We start from the raw sequence: 21,355 nt of genomic DNA, 5'->3' as shown, positions 1-21,355 counted from the left end.
CAAGGCCACTCCCTAGGGAACATTCCTCTGAGAGGAGACATTGCTTAACTCTGGGGTGCCCTCCTCTGAGAGAAGAGAGAGCTGTTGCCCTCGGGGCCTGCCAGTGGGAGAGGGAGCCCAGCGCAGGGATGCCCCCATTGGCGGGGCCGGGCTGGAGCGGGCTCTGAGCGGGCGGCTGTCCTTCCAGATGCGGCTGGGCTTCCTGCGGCTGCAGGCCCTGCACCGCGCCCGGAAGCTGCACCAGCAGTACCGCCTGGCCCGCCGGCACATCATCGAGTTCCAGGCCCGCTGCCGCGCCTACCTGGTGCGCAGGGCCTTCCGTCACCGCCTCTGGGCCGTGCTCACCGTGCAGGCCTACGCCCGGGGCCTGATCGCCCGCAGGCTGTACCGGCGCCTCAGGGCCGAGGTGAGGGGTCCCGACTCCTCCGCACCTGCGGCTCCCAGCCCCACCAGAGTGTGTCCTCCGTGGGGTGCTGCTCCACCTCAGACAGATCACCCAGCTTGTTGGCTGAGGCCTATGAGGGGACAGAGGGCTACGCCTCCTCTGAGGAAGGCACAAAAGTGGGGCCAGACCCCCTCATTGCCATCCTCCCAGCCAAGGGCAGGGCTGGGGCCCTGGTCACTCTCCTGAGTCTTTGGGAGGCCCAGGCCAACCAGGTTTGGCTTTGGGATCAACAGTGCCGCCAACTCCCTGCGTGACTGGGAGAACTTCTCAGCTGCCTCAGTTTACCTCTCTGCCAAATTATTTGGCAAAGTCGCTCTCAGTCCCAGAACTCAGTGAGGGTGGGGTGGGGCAGAGCCGGTGGGAAGCACCGTGACAGCTACACATGGTTCGGTGCCCACCTGGCTGCCCCTTCCCTCAGTACCTGCGGCGCCTGGAGGCCGAGAAAATGCGGCTGGCGGAGGAGGAGAAGCTCCGGAAGGAGATGAGCGCCAAGAAGGCCAAGGAGGAGGCCGAACGCAAGCATCAGGTGAGCCGAGGCCGGCAGCACCTGCGACACCCTTTCACTGGTTCAGCAGCTTTCCTCCAGCACCGCGGATTCTCTGTCCCCGCGACCTTCCTTCCTTCCTGCATGGGTGCCTGGTCCTGTGCCAGGCAGAGGACAGGGGTAGTGGCTCCAGAGTGAGAGGGTCTACGCCCTCAGGAGCGTGGAGGTGACGCCCAGGTAAATAGCCTGAGCCGGGGCGACAGCACCCTGTGGGGGAGCCACCAGCCGCCTGGCTCCTGAGCCCATGAAGTGGCAGAGCACTCACAGTGTAAAGTACACACTAGGTTTTGAAGACTTAGTAAGGAAAAAACGGAATATAGGGGCTGGCCCAGTGGCGCAGGTGGTTAAGTTCGCTCGTTCCGCTTCAGCGGCCTGGGGTTTGCAGGTTTGGATCTGGGTTGCAGACATGGCACCGCTTGGCAAGCCACACTGTGGCAGGTATCCCACGTATAAAGTAGAGAAAGATGGGCACGGATGTTATCTCAGGGCCAGTCTTCCTCAGCAAAAAAAGAGGAGGATTGGCAGCAGATGTTAGCTCAGGGCTAATCTTCCTCAAAAAATAGAAAATAAAAGGAATATAAAATATCTCAGTGCTATTGTTAAAATATTAATTACATGTTGAGATAACATTTTGGAACTATTAGGTTAGATAAAATATATTTTTGAAATTGATTTCACCTGTTTCTTTTTACTCTTTTAAGCGTAGCTGCTACATACGTGGCTCCCATTCTATTTCTGTTGGGCGGCCCTGGTCTAGATTCTTGAAACGATGACTGTGAGAGTTCTGGGTGGGTGTGGTCCTTTCCAGCTGGGGAGGCATAAGCAGGCTTCCCCGAGGAGGTAGTTCCCCGCTGAGCCCCAAGGACAGGCAGCACTATTCTCTAGGCTTGTCTCAAGGCTTCTCTGTGGCCTGGGGCTGGGCTTCTGGCTGCAGTGGACTGTGAGGGCTGAGCTGGGCGTGGCCCAATATGGAGAAGCTGAGACTCAGTCCTTCCCGGGCAGAGGGCCCCAGGTGAAGGTTGGGACTGAGGCCTAGCTGCCGCAGGGCTCTCTGGGGCTCCCTGAGCAGGGCTTGCTCCCCGATGCTATGGCCCTAGGTGCTGACACCCATCTCCTCTGCATCACCCCCCCCCTCCCAGGAGCGCCTGGCCCAACTGGCTCGTGAGGACGCGGAGCGGGAGCTGAAGGAGAAGGAGGAGGCTCGGCGGAAGAAGGAGCTCCTGGAGCAGATGGAGAGGGCCCGCCATGAGCCCATCAATCACTCAGACATGGTGGACAAGATGTTTGGCTTCCTGGGGACTTCGGGCGGCCTGCCAGGCCAGGAGGGCCAGGCACCTAGCGGCTTTGAGGTACCAGGTTGGGGACAGGCCCCAGAGTGATGGCCTTCCCTCCACTTGCACCCTTTTAAAGTCCACCTGGTCCCCTCTGAGCAGAAGGCAGCAATGATGACCTGGGTCAGGGGCCACAAGTCCCAGGCCCTGTCCAGCCAGCAGCCTGCCACGTGACCTTGAGCCAGTCAGTGTTCCCCTCCATGCTATTCACAAACTTTTTTCGTTCATGTATTGAGGACCTACTATGGGTCAGGCTCTGTCTGGGTAGCGAACAGGATGACACAGCCTCACCCTTGTGGAGGAAGGGCTGGCCCCACAGGGACAGGCTGGGGGACCACAGCCCAGCCCTGAGTCTGCCCCCCCGGCAGGGAACCCCTCCTGTCTCCTCAGGACCTGGAACGCGGGCGGAGGGAGATGGTGGAGGAGGACCTGGATGCGGCCCTGCCCCTGCCCGACGAGGATGAGGAGGACCTCTCGGAGTATAAATTTGCCAAGTTCGCTGCCACCTATTTCCAGGGCACGACCACGCACACCTACACCCGGCGGCCACTCAAGCAGCCGCTGCTGTACCACGACGACGAGGGCGACCAGCTGGTGAGGGCTGGGCTGTGCTGGCAGTGTGGCTGCTGAGGTGGCGGGTCCCTGCTGTGCACGGATGGGGCCTCATGGGCCAGATCCTGAGGAACCCCCATAACGCGCTCAGCTCAGGGGCCCGCCCGCGGGTTCTCCAGCCCTCTCCCCAAACCCCCGGGTTATTTTGATGGCTTTAGCAACATGCTGTGCCCGGGCTCTCTGACTCGGCGGCTCTGTCTGCAGGCGGCCCTGGCGGTCTGGATCACCATCCTCCGGTTCATGGGGGACCTCCCTGAGCCCAAGTACCACACGGCCATGAGTGACGGCAGCGAGAAGATCCCTGTGATGACCAAGATTTATGAGACCCTGGGCAAGAAGACATACAAGAGGGAGCTGCAGGCCCTGCAGTGTGAGGGCGAGGTGAGGCCCGGGTGCCCTCTGGTAGACGTCCCTCCCAGGCCAGTGGGGAGGGCTGCCCAGCATCCCCAGCCTTGGGGTCCTCAGCAGAAGGAGCGGCCTACCTAAAATTGGCCTCTGCCTCACTTCCCCGACCCCTGCTCTCCTCTGTCTACTTGTGGGAACAAATGTGTGAGCATTTTGTAAACTGTAACGTGCTGACCGCGATTGAGTGAGGCCACATGCAGAGCAGACGGGCTTTGCGGTCAGAGCCAGCGCCACTGTGGACTTGTTGGGAGGTGTTGTGCAGGTCACCATGCTTTTCTGAGTCTGTTTTCCCACCTGTCACTTGGCTGGTGGGATAGATGTTGGGGGGGGTGGGGAGGGGGTGGCAACGTGGGGAATACCTCATCACCCTTAGTGTGAAGGTGAGACAGTCCTCCGGGCACAGCCCTGTTGTCAGCTGCTCTTGTCATTATTTTGGGCCCAGTCACTTGACCCTGACCCCTATTGGTCCTGCAGGCCCAGCTCCCCGAGGGGCAGAAGAAGAGCAGTGTGAGGCACAAGCTGGTGCACTTGACCCTGAAGAAGAAGTCCAAACTGACGGAGGAGGTCAGAGCAGACCCCGGGCTGCCTTAGGTGGCTCAGGCTGGGGCAAGGCTGGGCTCGGGACCCACGGGGACTGGAGTGGGAGCGGACACTGCCTGTCCCCAGGGGTCCTGGCTGGACAGTGTGGGGAGTGATCAGGCAGACAGGGCAGTGAGCTCGGGCTGGGGCCGGGTCAGGGAGGGCTTCCCAGAGGAGGGGACCTGAGAGCTGGGGAGGGCTGGCGTGGCAGCTGGTGAGAGGGAGGACGTTTCCTGCCTGCTGGGCCCCGTTACAGCAGAGTCAGCCTCTTCCTCCGGGCTTCCACAGCCTGCTTTGCCTCCGCCCCTGTCCTGTTCTGTGTCTGAAGCTCAAGTCCAGTCTTGCAGCCACGTAGCCCCAGAATTGAAGGCCAGCCCCGCCCCTTAGTATGCAAAGGCCCAGGGAAGAAAACCCCTACTCATGGGTCCCTGGCAAGATGGCGTGAAATGATGGCTGTGTGTGCCCAGCAGGCGTGAGGACCTCCCACACCCCTCCCGTCTGCAGGGGCTCTGCTACCCCTCGCCCTTTCACTCACTGCGTGTCTCTGGGCAGAGCGAGGGGTGGCATTGTGGGCTGTGTGGGACCAGAGAGGAGAAACGTGTCTGTGAGAACCCGGGCCTGGGGCTGTTCACTCAGGGGCGGGGGGCACTGGTGACGGTGATGGTGACCGGGTGGTTGGAACCTGGGATGTACTTTGGGTGTCAGAGTTTGTTTGGATCCCACCCCAGAGAAACAGTGATCCCACCAAGAGTCAGGGGAGCAGGTCTCAGTCCTGGCTGAAAGGGCTTCCCTGGGTTGGGGGCATGGGTGGGTGTCAAACAGCTGCAGAGGAGCCTTATCTCCGGAAGTGGGTGGCACCAGGCCAGTGCTCCCTGGTCGTGTGGCCCATTCATTGGGTCAATGTCTGTTCTGCACAGGCCGGGGGTATGACACTGGTGGGGTATGACAGAGCTCAGGGTATGACAGTGGCAGGAACTGGCTCTTCTGGCCCCTCTGGGATTCTGCTCCCGGGGGAGGGCAGACTCAGCACGGGGCAGGGCCCCTCACTTCACCCTCCCTGGTCAAGCCTTGTCCCCTCCCTCTGGCCAGGTGACCAAGAGGCTGCACGACGGGGAGTCCATGGTGCAGGGCAACAGCATGCTGGAGGACCGGCCCACCTCCAACCTGGAGAAGCTGCACTTCATCATCGGCAACGGCATCCTGCGGCCAGCACTCCGGTCAGCGCCTGAGGGGCCGGGGCGCAGGGAGGGGCGGCTGGCGGGGAGGCAGCCCGCTCTTCCTGGAGTGTGGCCCTGAAAGGCTTTTGGTGGCTGCTTTGTGGCTGTCACCTTAGCAACAGATTAAGCTGAACAGGCCGGGTTTAGCTGTGCTGCCAGCTAGTCGTGTGACCCTGGTAGTTATTTCATCTCTCTAAGCTTCAGTTTTTCATCTGCAAAGGGAATACATAACAGTACCCACTCACGGTTTGTGGGCGGATAAAACTACGGGGTGTCTGACACAGGACCTAGAGAGCAGGCGCTCAGTAAATTGCGGCTGCTGTTAACATTGTCTGACCTGCATTTTCTGCTTCAACCCCATCCTGCCAGCTCACCCTCAGTGTCCCACACGCAGGCCCATGGGCAGGGTTACCGTGCTCAGCATGACTGGAATCCTGTAAGTGCCTCCTTCTCCACCCAGGCCCTGCAGAGGCCTCTATTCAGGCCCCTGGGGTGTTGGGGAGGAGAGGAGAGGATCCAGGAGTCACTGGAAGCAATCGAGGACTCAGCTCAGCTGGGTCAGTGGAGGGACAATGGATAGTACTTTTCTGAGAACTCCTTCTGCACGGGATGGTCAGTGAGGAGAGCTGATGCCCTGAGCCCGTGCATGCTGGGACGACAGCAGGATGGAGCCAGGCAGGGGAGGGTTGAGCCCCATTTTACCAAGGGAAAAACTGAGGTCCGGAGAGGAGAAGAGACTTGCCCAGGGGTCAGTAGCCTCCCAGACCTCCTGCGTTCCAGCCAGGCTTCCATTGCTCCTTGAGGCCAGTTACTACCTCGCCAGAGACGGGCATAGCACCCGGGTCACCGGCCTCTAGGAAGAAAAGGTAGCCGCCCAAGCTGTGTTTAAGGGGCACGATTTTGCCGCCTAATTATCTCACATCAGACCTGGAGTTGTCACATCTTAGAGAACACAGAGCTGGGATGCTGGACCAGGAGTCAGAAGGCTGGGGCGTCGACTCCCGGAGGGACCACGGTGGATCCCTCCCTTCTCTCTACCTCGGTCACTCCATCTCTCTGTCCATAAAGTGAATGGGGTCAGGGGCTCCCAGTGGCAGGTGATAAAGTTTCACTGGTCTGTGACACGATGGGAAAAATAAGAATGTTTCTGAAGCTAAATTTGACTTTTTTGAAGGACTGATCTTTGTTCTGAGATTTCACCCTTCCTACTTTTGGATATAAAATTACCTTTGTTTCTGAAATGATTGAGATAGATCGTGAGCAGACTGTGTGTATAAGTGGCGTGTTTTGAATGTCCTTATTTATTGTGCTAAAAAGTTAGCACCCTCAGAATTTATTTTGGAGTTGCCCTGGTCTGTGAACTCTCAAAACTGAGGAGACGCTGAATGGGACTGCCCTGCCTTCCTGCCCAGGCCTGCCCTTCAGGGAGGGAGGAGTGGCCGCGGGCGCCCCCTGGCGGTCACGGCTTCACTGTGGGTCCTGCTTTGCCTCTGACCAGGCGGCAGCTACACTGTAGCTGGGCGGGCATTATTGAGGGTTTACTGTGCCGGGCACCCTGCCGTGGGCTTTCCACGCCTCGGCTAGTGTTTCTTCACAGCAATCCTATAATTTCCCTTTAAAAAAAAACCCCACAATACTTCCTTCATTGCTTTCACCCGATTATGAAAATAATACGTGGCCACTTAAATATTCAAACGTTACAGAAGTTTATCAAGATAAACTCGAAGTCCCTACTCATTCCATCTCCCAGAGAAACTCCCCAGATGTTTTCCTGTCTCTGCTCCGCCGGGTGCCGTTAGTAGAAATTGCACCTGCTGCTATGACTATGCGCTGGGCTCAGAGAGCTGAACTCACCTGCCTGGGTGACCCAGCTGGCAAGGGAGGAGGCAGGGATGGAGCCCATGCTGCTCAGCAAAGTGGTCACCGGTGGTTGTGGCCACTGTGTGCCAGAGCAGGACCCACACCACCCTCTGGATCCTGGGGCCCCAGCATAGATCTGGGTTGGAGTCAAAGACATGCTTCCTGCCTGATGAGCCTGTGTCCAAAGCCAGACCCTCTCCAGTAGCTCCCCAGAGCCCTGGGCTCAGCCTTCCCCACCGGCCCCACCCCGCCTCCCCCTGGGTGGTCTCAGGCAAGTAGGAGAGGACAGCAGTGTGTCCCGCCTGCTGCTGGGAGGGGCAGGGCTGTTCCTCTGAGGCAGTCGCCCTTCCTTGCTCCCCGGCCTGCCTAGGGATGAGATCTACTGCCAGATCAGCAAGCAGCTCACTCACAACCCCTCCAAGAGCAGCTATGCCCGGGGCTGGATCCTCGTGTCTCTCTGCGTGGGCTGCTTCGCCCCCTCCGAGAAGTTCGTTAAGGTAGGAGAGGCACCTGGCCTCCTGGGGTGGAAGGGGAGCTGGACCGCATGCCTGGCGTCGAGGGGAGAGAGCGAGGGGGAGAAGCCAAGAGGGGCTTGGTAAGGAGGCGCCTCCTGAGTCATGTCTCAGGCCTCACAGTCTCCCCCCAGCCCATCCTCCTGGGCCGTCCTCCCAGGCGCCCAGCACTGCCCTCTGTTCCCCGCTCAGCCCCATTTCATTTACAAGGAGACTGAGTTTGACAGCAGCGTCTCCTGGACCCTCATGTGTCTTGGAGCAGGCACTTTAGTTCGTCTCATCAAGTCACTTTCTTGACTGCTCCTTGGTGCCAGGCCCTGGGTGCTGGGGACACAGAGGCAGAGCAGGTGACAGCAGGACCAACCCAGCTGGTCAGCGCTGTGGGGAGGAAAGCACTTGCCCAGGTGGGAGGCGTCAGGGAGGTGGGCCCTTGAGGAAGAGGCGCAGTTACGTTTGTGAGGAAGGGGTGTCGCCTGTGGGCTGAGACTAGACAGGGCCAGATTGTGGTGGCCTTGCTGCTGGGCTGAGGCATGCGGCCTAGATCCCAAGGTCAGTGAGAGCCACGGAAAGCAGAGGAGGGGCATGGGCGGACGTGCCTTGAGGATCAGGTCCTGAGTGTGGGTGGAGGGACCTGAGGCAGGAGACCCGGCGAGGCTGCTCTGACCGTCCAGGTGGGGAGGCCAGGGTGGGGCGCCCTCAGTTGGTCCTCTGTCTGCAGTACCTGCGGAACTTCATCCACGGGGGGCCGCCTGGCTACGCCCCGTACTGTGAAGAGCGGCTCAGGAGGACCTTCGTCAATGGGACACGGACACAGCCGCCCAGCTGGCTGGAGCTGCAGGTGTGGCCCCGGCCCCACCCAGGCGTGTGTGTGTGTGTGCACGTGTGTCTCCAGTGCCCCAGAAAGATTCCCTGCTTTGGGATTCTGTGGTTCTTCAAGCACCCACCCTAAAGTTCTGGAATCCCAGGCCTCTTGGAACAGGAAAGCCCCCAGTGGATGATTGACCCCATCTGCTGGCTTTATGGTCAAAGTGACTTGGGCAGGGCATTCCCTCTGTGTCTCAGTGGCTTCATCTGCAACATGGCAATAACAGTACCCATTTCACAGGGTTTTGTGATAGTTACGTGACGAGAGGACAGAAGCTCCTGGCATGTGGCAATGCCCGACCTCCCAGCCCCAGTGCCTTGGCTCAGGGACCCTAAGGGTCCTATCCCAGTGGGGAGCACAGCTGTGACCAGGGACAGGCAATGTCCCAGTGGAATGCTGGAGTCTGGGGGTTCTGGGGCAGCCCCAACCTCATAGGAAGCAGGGAGTCAGGAATGCAGAGGGAGTGAGCTGGTCTGAAGTGAAATGATTCCCACAAACTCTTTTGGTCACTTTCAGGCCACCAAATCCAAGAAGCCCATCATGTTGCCCGTCACATTCATGGACGGGACCACCAAGACCCTGCTGACGGACTCTGCGACCACAGCCAAGGAGCTCTGCAACGCACTGGCTGACAAGATCTCGCTCAAGGACCGCTTCGGGTTCTCCCTCTACATTGCCCTGTTTGATAAGGTATGGCGGCCCTGAAGCGCCACCTCCTGGACCAGCCTGGGCTGTCCACCCGCTCGATCCCAGTGCTGCCACCTATTGGCTCAGGTGCCCTTGCGCGGTTACTTCCCTTCCAGGGCCTCCGTTTCCCTGTCAGCCAGTGATAACAACCCTGGCTCTGCCTGACTCATTAGGAATGTGAAGATCTAGCATCTAAAAAAAATCCAACCGTACACTGTGCATTGAAACCCAGAACTCACTTCGGTCACGCCTGCCCAGGCCGAATCCTCTGGCGCTGGAGAAAGAACGTGGCAGAGACAGCCATGCCCCCTGGAGGGGCACACGGCCTCTTGACTCTCTGAGATTCGATTTCCCCATTTGTAAATGGGAATCTAACTCCTTATTAGGTTGCTATGGGGGTTTCTTTTCACTTGTTAGTGACCACCTGGAGTGTGTGCGTCCCAGGGGCACATCTGGGCCTGGAGCCTTCTCTGCTGACCTGGACCTGGGGGTGGGTGGTTTGGCCTCCACACCTAGCAACGTCACACACCGCAGAGGTGCCCCCACCTCAGCAGGTCCAGGGACAGAACCATGTTGTCTGACCCAGTTTGCCTGGATTTTTCTCACCTACAGCTACCTCCTGTGTTTTCAGTGACCGTGGTCTATTAGGGTTTCACATAAGGCTTACACTAGGAAACAGGAGCTATGTGGCTGTGCCACTCAGAGCCCGTGGCTGGGACCTGGGGTCCCGTGCTGGTCTGCTTCCTGGACGCATCCCTGCCTCTCTCTGAGCCTCGTTCTCCATTTGAACGAGAACATTTGGCACGGTTGTGGGCTCTCCGTAGTCCTTCCCTGGCTGCTCACCCTTCTGCTAGGTGACCTCCAGCCCTATGCCCCCAGGTGTCCTCCCTGGGCAGTGGCAGTGACCACGTCATGGACGCCATCTCCCAGTGTGAGCAGTATGCCAAGGAGCAGGGGGCGCAGGAGCGCAATGCCCCGTGGAGGCTTTTCTTCCGCAAAGAGGTCTTCACGCCCTGGCACAACCCCTCGGAAGACAACGTGGCCACCAACCTCATCTACCAGCAGGTGGTGCGAGGGGTCAAGTTCGGGGAGTACAGGTGTGAGAAGGTGAGTGAGTGAGGGCGAATCTTCTGGCTGAGCTTGCTTGGCTCACGGCCACCTCTTTCCGAATCTGACCCACCATCAGCTAATGCGGAGGTTGGCCTGACTGAGGCTTCTCCTGGGTTTAACACCACCCATGGGGGCAAGGGCTTTGAAGAAGAGCCCGAATTCTGCCAGTGGGAGGTGTTCCTACGTGACTACAGTGATTGTATGGAGTACGTGCTTCAGAACTTGCTGAATTGTTCTGAGTTAGTCTGGACAACTCTGCTCTGAAGGAGTGAGAGATCCACTCATCTTTAGACCAGAGTTTGCAAATGGGTATCCTTTTATCTCCTGAGGACAGGAGCGACGTGGTTGTTTTGATTTTGATGATGATGGTGATGAGGGTTCTCATGATACTTATGATTCTGCTGGTGATACTGATGGAGGAATGAGGATGGGGATGATGGAAATGAAGGGGATGGTTGTTGTTGGTGGTGATGATGGTGTAGGTGGTGCTGATGGTGCTGTGTTGGTGTTGGTGGTGACAGTGGTGTTGTTGGGGATGGCAGTGGTGTTGGTGTTGGTAATGATGGTGAGCTGATACTTGGGCAGAATGCATAATGCAGCCATATCAGTTGCCAAAATTCTGAAATACTTTGAACTAGTTGGAAAATGCCTACTGCCTTCAAGGTGCCCAAGAGCCTTTCTCTATTGCCTCTGCTGCCAGAGCCCTCGGAAGCCCCGGGCAGGCATCGCTGGGGCTCCGTCCACCAGCCCCAGGCAGAGAAGGGGCAAATGCCCAGGGCCCATCTGGCCCCCTGAAGCATTCAGCCTACTGGTTGTTCAGTACTTTGAACGGGTGGGGAAGTGATGGTGATGGAGACAGTAGTGGTTATGCCTTCCCCTCACTCCAGCCATCTCTAGTGGTACCCAGGCCCCCCATTCTCCAGGGCAGTCCCTTCTCCTTCTCTCGTTTGTCAGCCCCAGTCGCTCTCTTCTGGGGCTGAGAATGTCGTGGCTGACTCATTACTGATGGGTTGGCTGGTCTGTCTGGGTCAGCTCGTGTCCCCCTGGGCAGGGTCCAGCTTTGTGCTGATGCTGAGGGGACCCAGGAGAATGCAAGAGGGTGGCCTTGCCCTTAGGGAGCTCATGGTTCCACCAGGATCAGTGACAGCACAGGTCCCAAAGGCCAGGCTCTGAGCACTACAGGAGGCAGGGGCTGGCAGGTGCTATGATCTGGAGGGGCTTCTTACAGGGTGTGTGTGTGAGACCTCCCCGCCCTGACACCTAGGAGGACGACCTGGCCGAGCTGGCCTCCCAGCAGTACTTTGTGGACTACGGCTCCGAGATGATCCTGGAGCGCCTCCTGAGCCTCGTGCCCACCTACATCCCCGACCGTGAGATCACGCCCCTGAGGACGCTTGAGAAGTGGGCCCAGCTGGCCATTGCTGCCCACAAGAAGGTAGGAGGGCTGCGAGGGGTCTTGGAGGATGGGCTCTGTGGTGACCTGGGCCGAGGGGCAAGGACCTGGGGAATCAGAGGGGTCACAGCTCTCACCCGACAGGTGTCTGCCCATCAGGCTGCTGGGGGATGGGACAGCACTCTTGACTTCCTGTCTCCCGACAGCCCTTCTCCATTGTGGACATCAGTCCACTTGTGTCTTCTGCCGTCTCTTCTGGGCTGGGTGCCAGGGACACAGAGATGGATCAAATCTGGGCCGGCGGCCTCTGAGGGAATGGGTCTGTGGGTATTGGGGTCCCTGCTCCCGGCCTCGCACCAGCCATGTGCTAGAGCTCCAGCTCACGAGTGTGGTGCGTGCTGGGGGGGCTTCTAGGAAGTGCACCCTCCTTTCTGCCTGAAAGAACTTGGGCCCAACTTCCTACTTGGGGAACTCAAGGTACAGGCCCCCTCCACCCCTTGCTTGAGGCCCCAGGCCCATAACCAGCCCTGAGTAGCTCTTGTCCAAGCTAAGGGACCTACCCAGGTAGGGCAGTGGTAGCCTGGGGAGGAAGAGGGTGGGGAGACCTTGGCTGCTGGAGGGGACGCACAGGCCTCCCCACCGCCAGGCCCTGGTTGTGTAAGAGCAGAGTCGTCTTTGCACACAAGTTGCCGAGGGCTCCTCAGAACAGCACTCTCCCATCCCCTACACCACCCAGCCTCTTCCCTAATCCCGGAGCCTCCTCCGCCTCTCTCGGCTCTCTGCCTGCCCGGGTAGCTGCCCATACGCCTGGCGCACACATGGCTCTCCATCCGTGTTTGTCGAGAGATGATAAAAGCCACGAGTTCGTTCCAATCCCTCCCCTTCTCCAACACTGCCGAGTTCTCATTAGGGCTCGGAGGGGTATTTTTAGATAATAAAGCGCCAGTGCTTGAGTTGTTTGCTTTATCCACCGGCTGCTGCACCCCTTGTCTACGCCCCCATCTTCCTAACTCCCGGGCTCGGCTGTCAGTTTCCGCTGGAAGCCCAGTCTTGTGCGGTGGCCTCACCCACGATTCCCTGTGACCTGGCTCCGGGCCTTTCCCATTCCCTCTTGCTGGTCTGGTCTGGTCTGGCATGCACAGCCCAGCTTAGCCACACGTATGTTCCCCATACGCCTCCCTCTGATCCATGGCTTTGGGCCTCACACGTGCGCTGGCTGAATTGTGGGCTTTTCTGTCACTCTGCTGAATTGGGAGCTCTCCATGAAGGGGACCCACGGTTCTCTAGTGAGTGGGCACTGCTGTCAGTGGCGGAAGAGGAAGAGAGGGTGGGGCTGTCTGTGCGCTGCTGGGGTGGGGCGGGGCCACGGTGCACAGGAGGGCGCCGCAGTGCGGGGCCGCTCCTGGCTTAGGGGCAGTGACATTTGATTTCCAGACAGAGCCTGCATGATGTCTTGTGTCCCCTGTCGCTGTCTGTCCCCATCCAGGGGATTTACGCCCAGAGGAGAACTGAGGCACAGAAAGTCAAAGAGGACGTGGTCAATTACGCCCGCTTCAAGTGGCCCTTGCTCTTCTCCAGGTTCTATGAGGCCTACAAGTTCTCAGGTACCCCTCAGCCCCCTGCCTCCGGTGTCCCCAGGGCCCTTTTCCTGCCCTCTCTCCGCGGCTCCAGCCCCCGGCGGAGGGAGGGGAATGGCCGGAGCCGCGCCCCCCAGTCGGCCAGGCTCCTGCCTGCGGGGTGGCTTGGTTTCTCCAGGTCAGTGCGTGGAGTGGGGCCTGCCTCCTCGCAGTCTAGTAGGGCTCCGTGACACACAGTTGGTGCTCGGTGACACACTGGGTTGAACAATTGACTGAGTATTGAGATCATTAAAGCACCTACTGTGTACAGAAGAGGGTGGCCCAGAGAATGGGCTGGGCCAAGTCTATGCAGCTGAGAGTGGATGTGGCCGACCCAAACCCACGTGGCCACTTGCCCAGCCCTGCTCGGGCCATCACCACTGGGCATGTGCTCCGTATCCGGCCATGTGCTGGTGCCAGCTTCACAGAATCACCAAATACAAGGCCGGAGGGAACCTTGGGGCTCCGATGGTCCAGTCCCCCCCACACCCGGCCTCACTGCAGGGCAGGGACTGGTCCAAAGCTGCCCAGGACAGTGGCAGGGATGGGACTCAGTCAGTTTCCTGACTGCAGCACTCTCTTCCCACTCTCCTTAGGTTTTGGCTTGTAGGGAGGTTGTGGTCTCCGAGCCTCAGTTTCCCCAGCTGTAAAATGGAAATCCGTCTATTCCCCCCGGCCACCTTCCTGGTAGTTATGAGGATTGGGAGGGTCAGGGCCCGGGAGAGGGGGCGCTCCTCTCAGTGCCTCGGTCTCTGCCCCAGGCCCCAACCTCCCCAAGAATGACGTCATTGTGGCTGTCAACTGGACGGGCGTCTACTTCGTGGATGAGCAGGAGCAGGTGCTTCTGGAGCTCTCCTTCCCCGAGATCATGGCCGTGTCCAGCAGTCGGTTAGTCTGAGCCCCCCAACGTCCCCCGTTCATGCAGATGGGGAGTTGTCCACAGCTGCACACAGAGCAGCGGCAGGGCTGGCGCTCGGGCCCTGCATGCTGGTTCAGTGCTCTCTGAAGCGAGGAGGGCGGGTGGAGACGAGGTGGAGGGACGGGGAAGGGAAGGCTCCCGGAGCTCTGCTGCGGGGCGTGGGGCCTTGACAGAGGACGTCACTCAGGTGCAGAGACCCGCCGTGGCCTGTCCTGGTTCCATGTGATTGAGGCATTTGTGTGCACTGTGCAGACCCCTCAGCATCTTCCTCCTGACTGGGTGGGGGTCTTTATAGCACGTTGCTGGTTGATCTGAGATGGGCGGTGGGAAGGACAGACAGCGGCAGCTGAGTGTGTACAAAAAGAGCCTGGCCTGGGTCTCAGGGGCTTGGGCGAAACTCGCCTCCATATCCTCATTCCTAAAATAGAGAGGCCTTAATACTTTCCTTCAGTAACAGCGGTGAGGAATAGATGCAACAGCTGATAGGGGAGCTCTGTGTAAACTGAGAAGTGCGGTGCACATGGGAGCAATGGTGGGGAGGGGTACCTGGAATAGACCAGCGATCCCAGCAGTGCCTCCCCCATCCAGGGCTTGTAGGAGTGTCTCTGGGCGGTGTCCAATGTGGACCTGGGTTGGGCCATGTCCAGCTCTGACCAGGCAGGTGCCAGGCACAAGGGATACAGTGGTGACAAGACAGTCCTTGCCCTTGTAGCTTTAGTCGAGAGGGAAGATGGACATTGAACAAGCCATTTTAAAGCAGGAAGCAGCATGCTAAGGGCTGTGGGATGGCAGGGAGGACTTCCCGGAGGAAGTGGTATCTGGGCTGAGACCTAAAAGTGAGTGGGAATTAGACGGCAAAGGGGAAGTGGGCTGGGCCACTGCAGGCTTTTCCCCTGCCATGTGTACCTTTGGCCGGGCCATGTCTGACTCAGGCTGAGCTGTGTCCGACCTGGGCCGTGTCTCACCTGGCTGGGCCACATCTGACTGGGCTGGCCTTGGTCTCCTTCAGGGAGTGCCGTGTCTTGCTCTCGCTGGGCTGCTCTGACCTGGGCTGTGCGGCGCCTCACTCGGGCTGGGCAGGACTGAGCCCATCTGGGCCCTGTTCTCCGTGTTGGTCATGCAGGGGAGCAAAACTGACAGCCCCCAGCTTCACGCTGGCCACCATCAAGGGGGACGAGTACACCTTCACTTCCAGCAACTCCGAGGATATCCGTGACCTGGTGGTCACCTTCTTGGAGGGGCTCCGGAAGAGGTCTAAGTATGTGGTGGCCCTGCAGGACAACCCCAACCCTGGTGAGTGGCTCCTGGCATGGGCTGCTAGGCACTGGGGGTCAGGGCTTCAGGCAGATCACACACCTTGGCCTTGGCCTGGCCTCTGAGGCTGCTAGTGCCTTTTACCCATCCTTCCCCAGACACCCTCGGCTCCACCTGGACCAGCCAGCCAAACTTGTGCCTCCCCTCTGTGCCCTGTAGGGAATCCACCTCCCTCCCCATCTCGGGTCCTGAAATACCGTCTCCTGTCACCTTCTCCAGGGGAGATCAGGGGTTCCTCCTCAGTGTTCCCCAAATACCCACCATCTCCAAGTGATGGCAGCAGTAACAACCACCCTGACTGAGCATCCCCTGGCCTCCTGGGCGGAGCGGGGAAAAGACAGAGATGGAATGGATGGAAGCCCCACCCTCAGTGGGGAGAGGGGGTGGAAGCAGACAGTGCAGGGACCAGGGAGGCCCAGAGGCTGTGGAGCCTGGAGGAGAGGCCCCCATGCAGCCGGGTTCAGGGAGGACACATGTGAGCAGAGTTTGAGGCAGAAGGAGAGCACGGACGGAGCACAGGGGCTGGAGAAGGCAGGCGTGTCTAGTACTGTGGATAGTTGGGTTTGGCTGGCAGGGGCGAGGTGAGGGAGGAGGGGCATGAAGTGAGGCGGATGAAGTCAGAAGGCCAGCCCACAACAGGCCTGTGAGCATGTCGAGGAGTGTGGGCTTTCTCCTAAGGGCAATGGGGAGCCATGGAAGGCTTTTGAGCAGGAGAGTGGCCCTCTCCGCTGCCTGTGTCTGTGTGGAGGGATATGGCAAGGTGGAAGGAGGCTGACCACTGAGCAGATATGAGAGGGAGAGGCCTCAGTTCTTCAGTGGGGAGGAGCGGCTTATACGTCTTCCACCCAAATAGAGTAGTTCCAACTCAGCCTCTCTCTCTACCCCCACGTGGCCCCGCTCACCTCTGCCTCTCAGCGGGCGAGGAGTCTGGCTTCCTCAGCTTTGCCAAAGGGGACCTCATCATCTTGGACCATGACACTGGCGAGCAGGTCATGAACTCAGGCTGGGCCAATGGCATCAATGAGAGGACCAAGCAGCGTGGGGACTTCCCAACCGATTGCGTGTATGTCATGCCCACTGTCACCATGCCACCGCGGGAGATTGTGGTATGTGACCTGGGGGTGTCAGATGGATGGGAGGCTCCCCGGACCCCTCTTTGTCCTCTTCCCATTTCTGTAAAATGGAGTGAGGGATTACAGTAGATTCATGGTCCGCAGTTTCTGGGAAGATGATCTGGGGGTCTTATGGGACCACAGACTTAAAGTTGGGGCAGGTTTCAAACCTCTGCTAGGTGGAGAGGGACCTAGAAACAGTATCAGAGGAGGAACTGCCCAGGGGAGGGGGATGGGAGAGGGGGCATCACCTTACACTGTCTGAAAGGGCAGTGAGGGCAGAGTTGGGAAGGGAGGCCCTGGTTCTTCCGGAGCCCCCTGAGCACAGCACTGAGGACTCGGGGCCCAGCCTTCCAAGGAGCTCCTGAGCCAGCTACTGTTGACTGCGTAGTTCTCATATCGTGTCCCCTGCCTTGTCCAGGCTTTCTGACTGACCCAGCCTGGCTCAGACGCCGGGCACCAAGGGAAGGGTCTTGAGCCCAGCATGATGGAGGCAGAGTAACTTCAGAGAGCCCAGGAGGAAAGGGGTTCCCAGGGTCAGAATGGGGCCCAGGGCCCACCTCCATGGAGCAGTCTCCTCAGCCCCAGTCTGGAAGGCTCCAGCTGTACCGTGTTGACCCCAGGGACCCCAGGCAGGGAGCTGACCTCAGCCCCTGTCTCTTGGCCCCCAGGCCCTGGTCACCCTGACGCCCGACCAGAGGCAGGACGTCATCCGGCTCCTGCAGCAGCGAACAGCGGAGCCCGAGCCGCGCGCCAAGCCCTACACGCTGGAGGAATTTTCCTACGACTACTTCAGGTGACGGACACAGGGAGGGCCGGATGGCAGACACAGCCTCTGCTGCTCTCTGGTGGCCTCAGGGGTTGCTCTGGGCTGCCCGCCGTGAGCAGGGCCAGGGTCAGAGGGTGCTGGAGGGCCGTTTCTCTCCGTGGAACTGACCTTTCTCATGTGTCATCTTATCCTTCCTTCATTTGCGGAAGTGACTGTGCCCATGGAGAGGGAGGGTGGGGTGTCCTGGGCACTCCCCAGATCCCGGTCCTGGAGGGGAGACAGGCATAGAACCAGGCAGATGTGATTCTGGGCGCCCAGTGTTGGCGATGGAGCTGGGGACAGAGAGGAGGCCTCCAGGAGGAGGTGGCATCTGAGCTGAGCAGCGAGGGGTGACCGGTGGAGGAGTGCTGGGGGCAGCACGTGCCGAGGCCGGAGCAGAGGGACCAGAGAGGAGCAGGGGCGAGCAGACAGGGCAGGCGGCAGGGCTGGCTGGGCTGCGACGCTGGGTTGTATCTCCATGTCTTACTGAGAAAATAAGGCCTAGGGAGGGCTGGGGTCTCTTCCCAGGTCACATGGTGCCACAGGGACGGGCAGGGCCTGTTCCCTCCCCTCAACCTGGGCGCAGGGCTGGATGGGGATGGGGTCTCAAGCCTACGAGTCAGTGAGACTGTCCCTGTGCCGTGCAGGCCCCCGCCCAAGCACACGCTGAGCCGCGTGATGGTGTCCAAGGCCCGCGGCAAGGACCGGCTATGGAGCCACACGCGGGAGCCGCTCAAGCAGGCGCTGCTCAAGAAGATCCTGGGCAGCGAGGAGCTCTCGCAGGAGGCCTGCATGGCCTTCATTGATATCCGCACCCTCGGGGATGGGCCGCACGGAGGGTCAGGGCAGGCGCCACAGGGATGGGGACCCCAGGGCAGGGCAGGCCCAGGCTTCTAGGGTTTTGGACAGAGATGGAGGGGAAGTCTGTGGAGTGGCTCCATCCATGTGCCCAGCACCTTACGGTGTGCGAGGGGCTGCCTCACCCATTGTCTCCTCTGACCCTGTCATTTGGTTGACAGATGTGTATTCTGTTGTGTGCCGGGCCAGGCCTGGAGACACAGCAGTGACCAGACCCAGTCCCTGGCCTCATGGTGCTTACACTTAGGAGGGGAGATATGCGGATCAGGGTGGGTGCTGTGATGGGGCTGGGCGGCACAGTGACCTGACTCGGCCTTGGAGGAGGGCAGGGAGGGCTTCCTGGAGGAAGTGGTGTCTAGGCTGAGACCTGAAGACTGAGTAGGCCTTAGCCAGTCAAAAGGGAGAGGGGCAAGGAGTGTTCCAGACAGAGGGAGCAGCTTGTATAAAGGCCCTGAGGCAAAACAGAGCAGGGCCGTTTCGAGGGCACAAAATAATTCCGCACAGCTGGAAGGCAGAGTTGAAGGGAATCTGAAGTGGTGGGCTGACTGACTAAGGGCTCCCAAGCCCTGTTAAGAAGCTTGGACTGTGTCCTAAGGCTGTGAGGAGCCACTGGGCAGGGGTGGCATGGTCAGACTTGTGATTCGGGAAGCTTGTCCTGGTTGCTGTGAGGACTTTGGATGTGGGGTTGGAGGCCTGAGGCAGGATGGCCAGTGAGGAGGTGGCCAGAGGAGTGAGGAGGAGGGTGGGTGGTGAGTAGCCTCAGGCTTTGGGCCCCATCACCAGGCGGTGGGAGGGACACACCCTGTCGGAGAGTGTGGCCTCCTGCCCCCCGGCCCAGTGCTCCCCCATCGGCCGCAAGCCCTTCCTTGACGGCTCCCCACCCGTGCTCAAGTACATGGGCGACTACCCGTCCAAGAGGATGCGCTCTGTCAACGAGCTCACCGACCAGATCTTTGAGGGCGCCCTGAAGGCCGAGCCCCTCAAGGACGAGGTGTATGTGCAGGTCCTGAAGCAGCTGACCGACAACCACATCCGGTGAGCAGGGATGGCGGGCGGGCGAGGGGCAGGCCCCTACCCCTGGTGCTCGCAGCCAGAGGGGATCTTAGCGGTCCTCCGCCCGTTGTGACGGGGAGCTCATTCCCTCGGAGGCAGCGGCTGGCTCTGCCTGGAGCAGTCCTTCCTCACTCAGAGCAGGAGCTGCCCTCAGGCCCCATCATGTCCTGGCTCTGCCTCAAGGCCCAAGGAGAACAGGTCAAGAACCGATAGGGGGTGGCTGTGCCCTCTGAGTCTGTCCTCCGAGTTCTACAGCCCCAGCTCCTCCTGATGTCCTGCCGCTCCCTGCCTGAGCCTCCTCCGGACAGCCCTCCCCAGCCCAGACTCCGCGGTCTGCCTGCAGGCTCAGCTCCTGAGCAGATGGCCATCACTGGCTCCACAGAGCTGGCTGTCAGTCAGAAGCTCTGGCTGAACACTCCGGTGGGCTGGGGGGTGGGCCCCAGAGGGTATCACTGTCTCCCCCTGCTGGGCCAGACAGGCCCGAGCTGGAAGTCAGGCACACGCTAGCCTCAGATCCTGAGAGAAGCCCCACCCTCTGCCCTTAGACCCAGACCCCCAACTCCCTCCCCAGCTTTGTCACTCTCTACATCTCCTACACAAGTCCACCATCGAACCATACATCACATCTTTTCACACTGCCAAACCTTTGTACATGCCGTGCCCACAGCCAGGAAAACCCTTCATCACCTTTGCATATCAGAATTTACCTCATCTTTCAAGGCCACCTCCTCCTAGAAGCCCTTCAAGCTTCCCTCCTGCCAGGCCCAAAGAGCTCAGAGTGGTGCCAGAGGGAGCCCAGGGGCTGGTCGAACTCAGTGCTACTCAAAGAATAGATGAGTTAAAGAGCTTCTGCCAGAATAGGAATCACACTGCTTCTTTCATAGGCAAGGCTTGCTATAGAAAAAAATCTTAGCTGAGTACTTGGTGAAATAGTCGGTTTTCATTCTGGCACCAGCCCCTTATCTCCATGTGGACTGGTAACTGCGTGGCCTGGCGTGGCGTGGCTGCCCACGCTTCAAGTAGCACCAGTTGGATCTGGCTGGCAGGGAGGTGGGTCCGCGGTGGTCCTTAGACAGGGGTGGGGGTCAGGGCCGGCATGGGCTTCTGTGGTGAGGAGCCGAGGGGGGTGTGGCCCCTGGGGGTGCTCAGGGATGGTCTGGGGGGTCCGCAGGCCCCTGCTGGACACGGCACCACCTCCTCCTCCAGGTATAGCGAGGAGCGGGGCTGGGAGCTGCTCTGGCTGTGCACGGGCCTTTTCCCGCCCAGCAACATCCTCCTGCCCCACGTGCAGCGCTTCCTGCAGTCGCGCAAGCACTGCCCCCTCGCCATCGACTGCCTGCAGCGGCTCCAGAAAGCCCTGAGGTACAGCTGTTCACATGGGGCGGGGGGCAGGCACCGGGCTGGGCTCCTGGCCACACCAGGCTTGTGGGACGGGTCCCTTGGGGATGAGGCCATGACCACGGCTACCAGCTGGACAAAGGTTGCAGTACCCAGTGCCCACAGTGGACACAGTTGGAGAGTCTGGTTGCTCAGAAGGGCTGGGCTCCTCCTGCCTTCAGGTCTGTGGGGGAGGCAGATACCTGGGCCACCTTTCGTACTGTGCACAGCCCGCGTGCATCTTTCGCTCCCTTACGTCCCCCCAAGCCCTACGCAGCAGGTACTGTTATCATCCCATTTTACAGAGGAGAAACTCGAGGCTCTGAGAGGTTGAGTGACCGTCACCTGGTAGGAAGTGGTGGACGAGGATTAGAACCAGGGTCTGTCTCCCAAGTTCCCTCTGTTCTCCACTCCCCATGGCCCCATGAACCCCTGGCTCCTGACTTTGCCACCCCCCACCTGTTTTTCAGAAACGGGTCCCGGAAGTACCCTCCACACCTGGTGGAGGTGGAGGCCATCCAGCACAAAACCACCCAGATTTTCCACAAGGTCTACTTTCCCGACGACACTGACGAGGTGAGGACCGCTGGCTTCTTGGTCCGTCGATGCCCCTGAGGGCCCCAGCTCCCTTGGGGACACAGGGAGCCTCCGTGATGCCCCCCCCCCCCATTGTCCTCTTACCCTTGAGTGGAGTCAGGGCTCAGCCAAGAGACCGCAGACTCTGCGGGGGGCGGTTGG

At 59.8% G+C, this 21,355-nt stretch overlaps 1 protein-coding gene across 4 annotated transcripts in view; it reads left to right on the top strand.

Annotated features, from left to right (window-relative positions):
- MYO7A (myosin VIIA) overlaps window positions 1-21,355 on the top strand; it is an 84,677-nt gene that overhangs the window by 50,169 nt on the left and 13,153 nt on the right. For 2 of the 4 annotated variants that reach the window (XM_070490590.1, XM_070490592.1), the window contains exons 21-41: window positions 188-406; window positions 864-971; window positions 2,129-2,338; window positions 2,711-2,914; window positions 3,137-3,313; window positions 3,812-3,901; window positions 5,006-5,133; window positions 7,364-7,490; window positions 8,224-8,343; window positions 8,887-9,060; window positions 9,937-10,164; window positions 11,432-11,602; window positions 13,047-13,164; window positions 13,938-14,064; window positions 15,105-15,388; window positions 16,325-16,515; window positions 17,193-17,317; window positions 17,977-18,134; window positions 19,069-19,222; window positions 20,447-20,602; window positions 21,088-21,193. In XM_070490590.1, coding sequence (XP_070346691.1) covers window positions 188-406; window positions 864-971; window positions 2,129-2,338; window positions 2,711-2,914; window positions 3,137-3,313; window positions 3,812-3,901; window positions 5,006-5,133; window positions 7,364-7,490; window positions 8,224-8,343; window positions 8,887-9,060; window positions 9,937-10,164; window positions 11,432-11,602; window positions 13,047-13,164; window positions 13,938-14,064; window positions 15,105-15,388; window positions 16,325-16,515; window positions 17,193-17,317; window positions 17,977-18,134; window positions 19,069-19,222; window positions 20,447-20,602; window positions 21,088-21,193 — 3,375 coding nt within the window. The remainder of the gene's footprint in view (window positions 1-187; window positions 407-863; window positions 972-2,128; window positions 2,339-2,710; window positions 2,915-3,136; window positions 3,314-3,811; window positions 3,902-5,005; window positions 5,134-7,363; window positions 7,491-8,223; window positions 8,344-8,886; window positions 9,061-9,936; window positions 10,165-11,431; window positions 11,603-13,046; window positions 13,165-13,937; window positions 14,065-15,104; window positions 15,389-16,324; window positions 16,516-17,192; window positions 17,318-17,976; window positions 18,135-19,068; window positions 19,223-20,446; window positions 20,603-21,087; window positions 21,194-21,355) is intronic. The other 2 variants (XM_070490591.1, XM_014855808.3) reach the window with 2 other exon arrangements.

Source organism: Equus asinus, chromosome 20 (assembly GCF_041296235.1).
Source record: "Equus asinus isolate D_3611 breed Donkey chromosome 20, EquAss-T2T_v2, whole genome shotgun sequence".
In the NCBI taxonomy this organism is placed as follows: domain Eukaryota; kingdom Metazoa; phylum Chordata; class Mammalia; order Perissodactyla; family Equidae; genus Equus; species Equus asinus.
The sequence above is the reverse complement of the archived record's forward strand: the minus strand, read 5'-3'. Positions and strand labels throughout refer to the sequence as shown.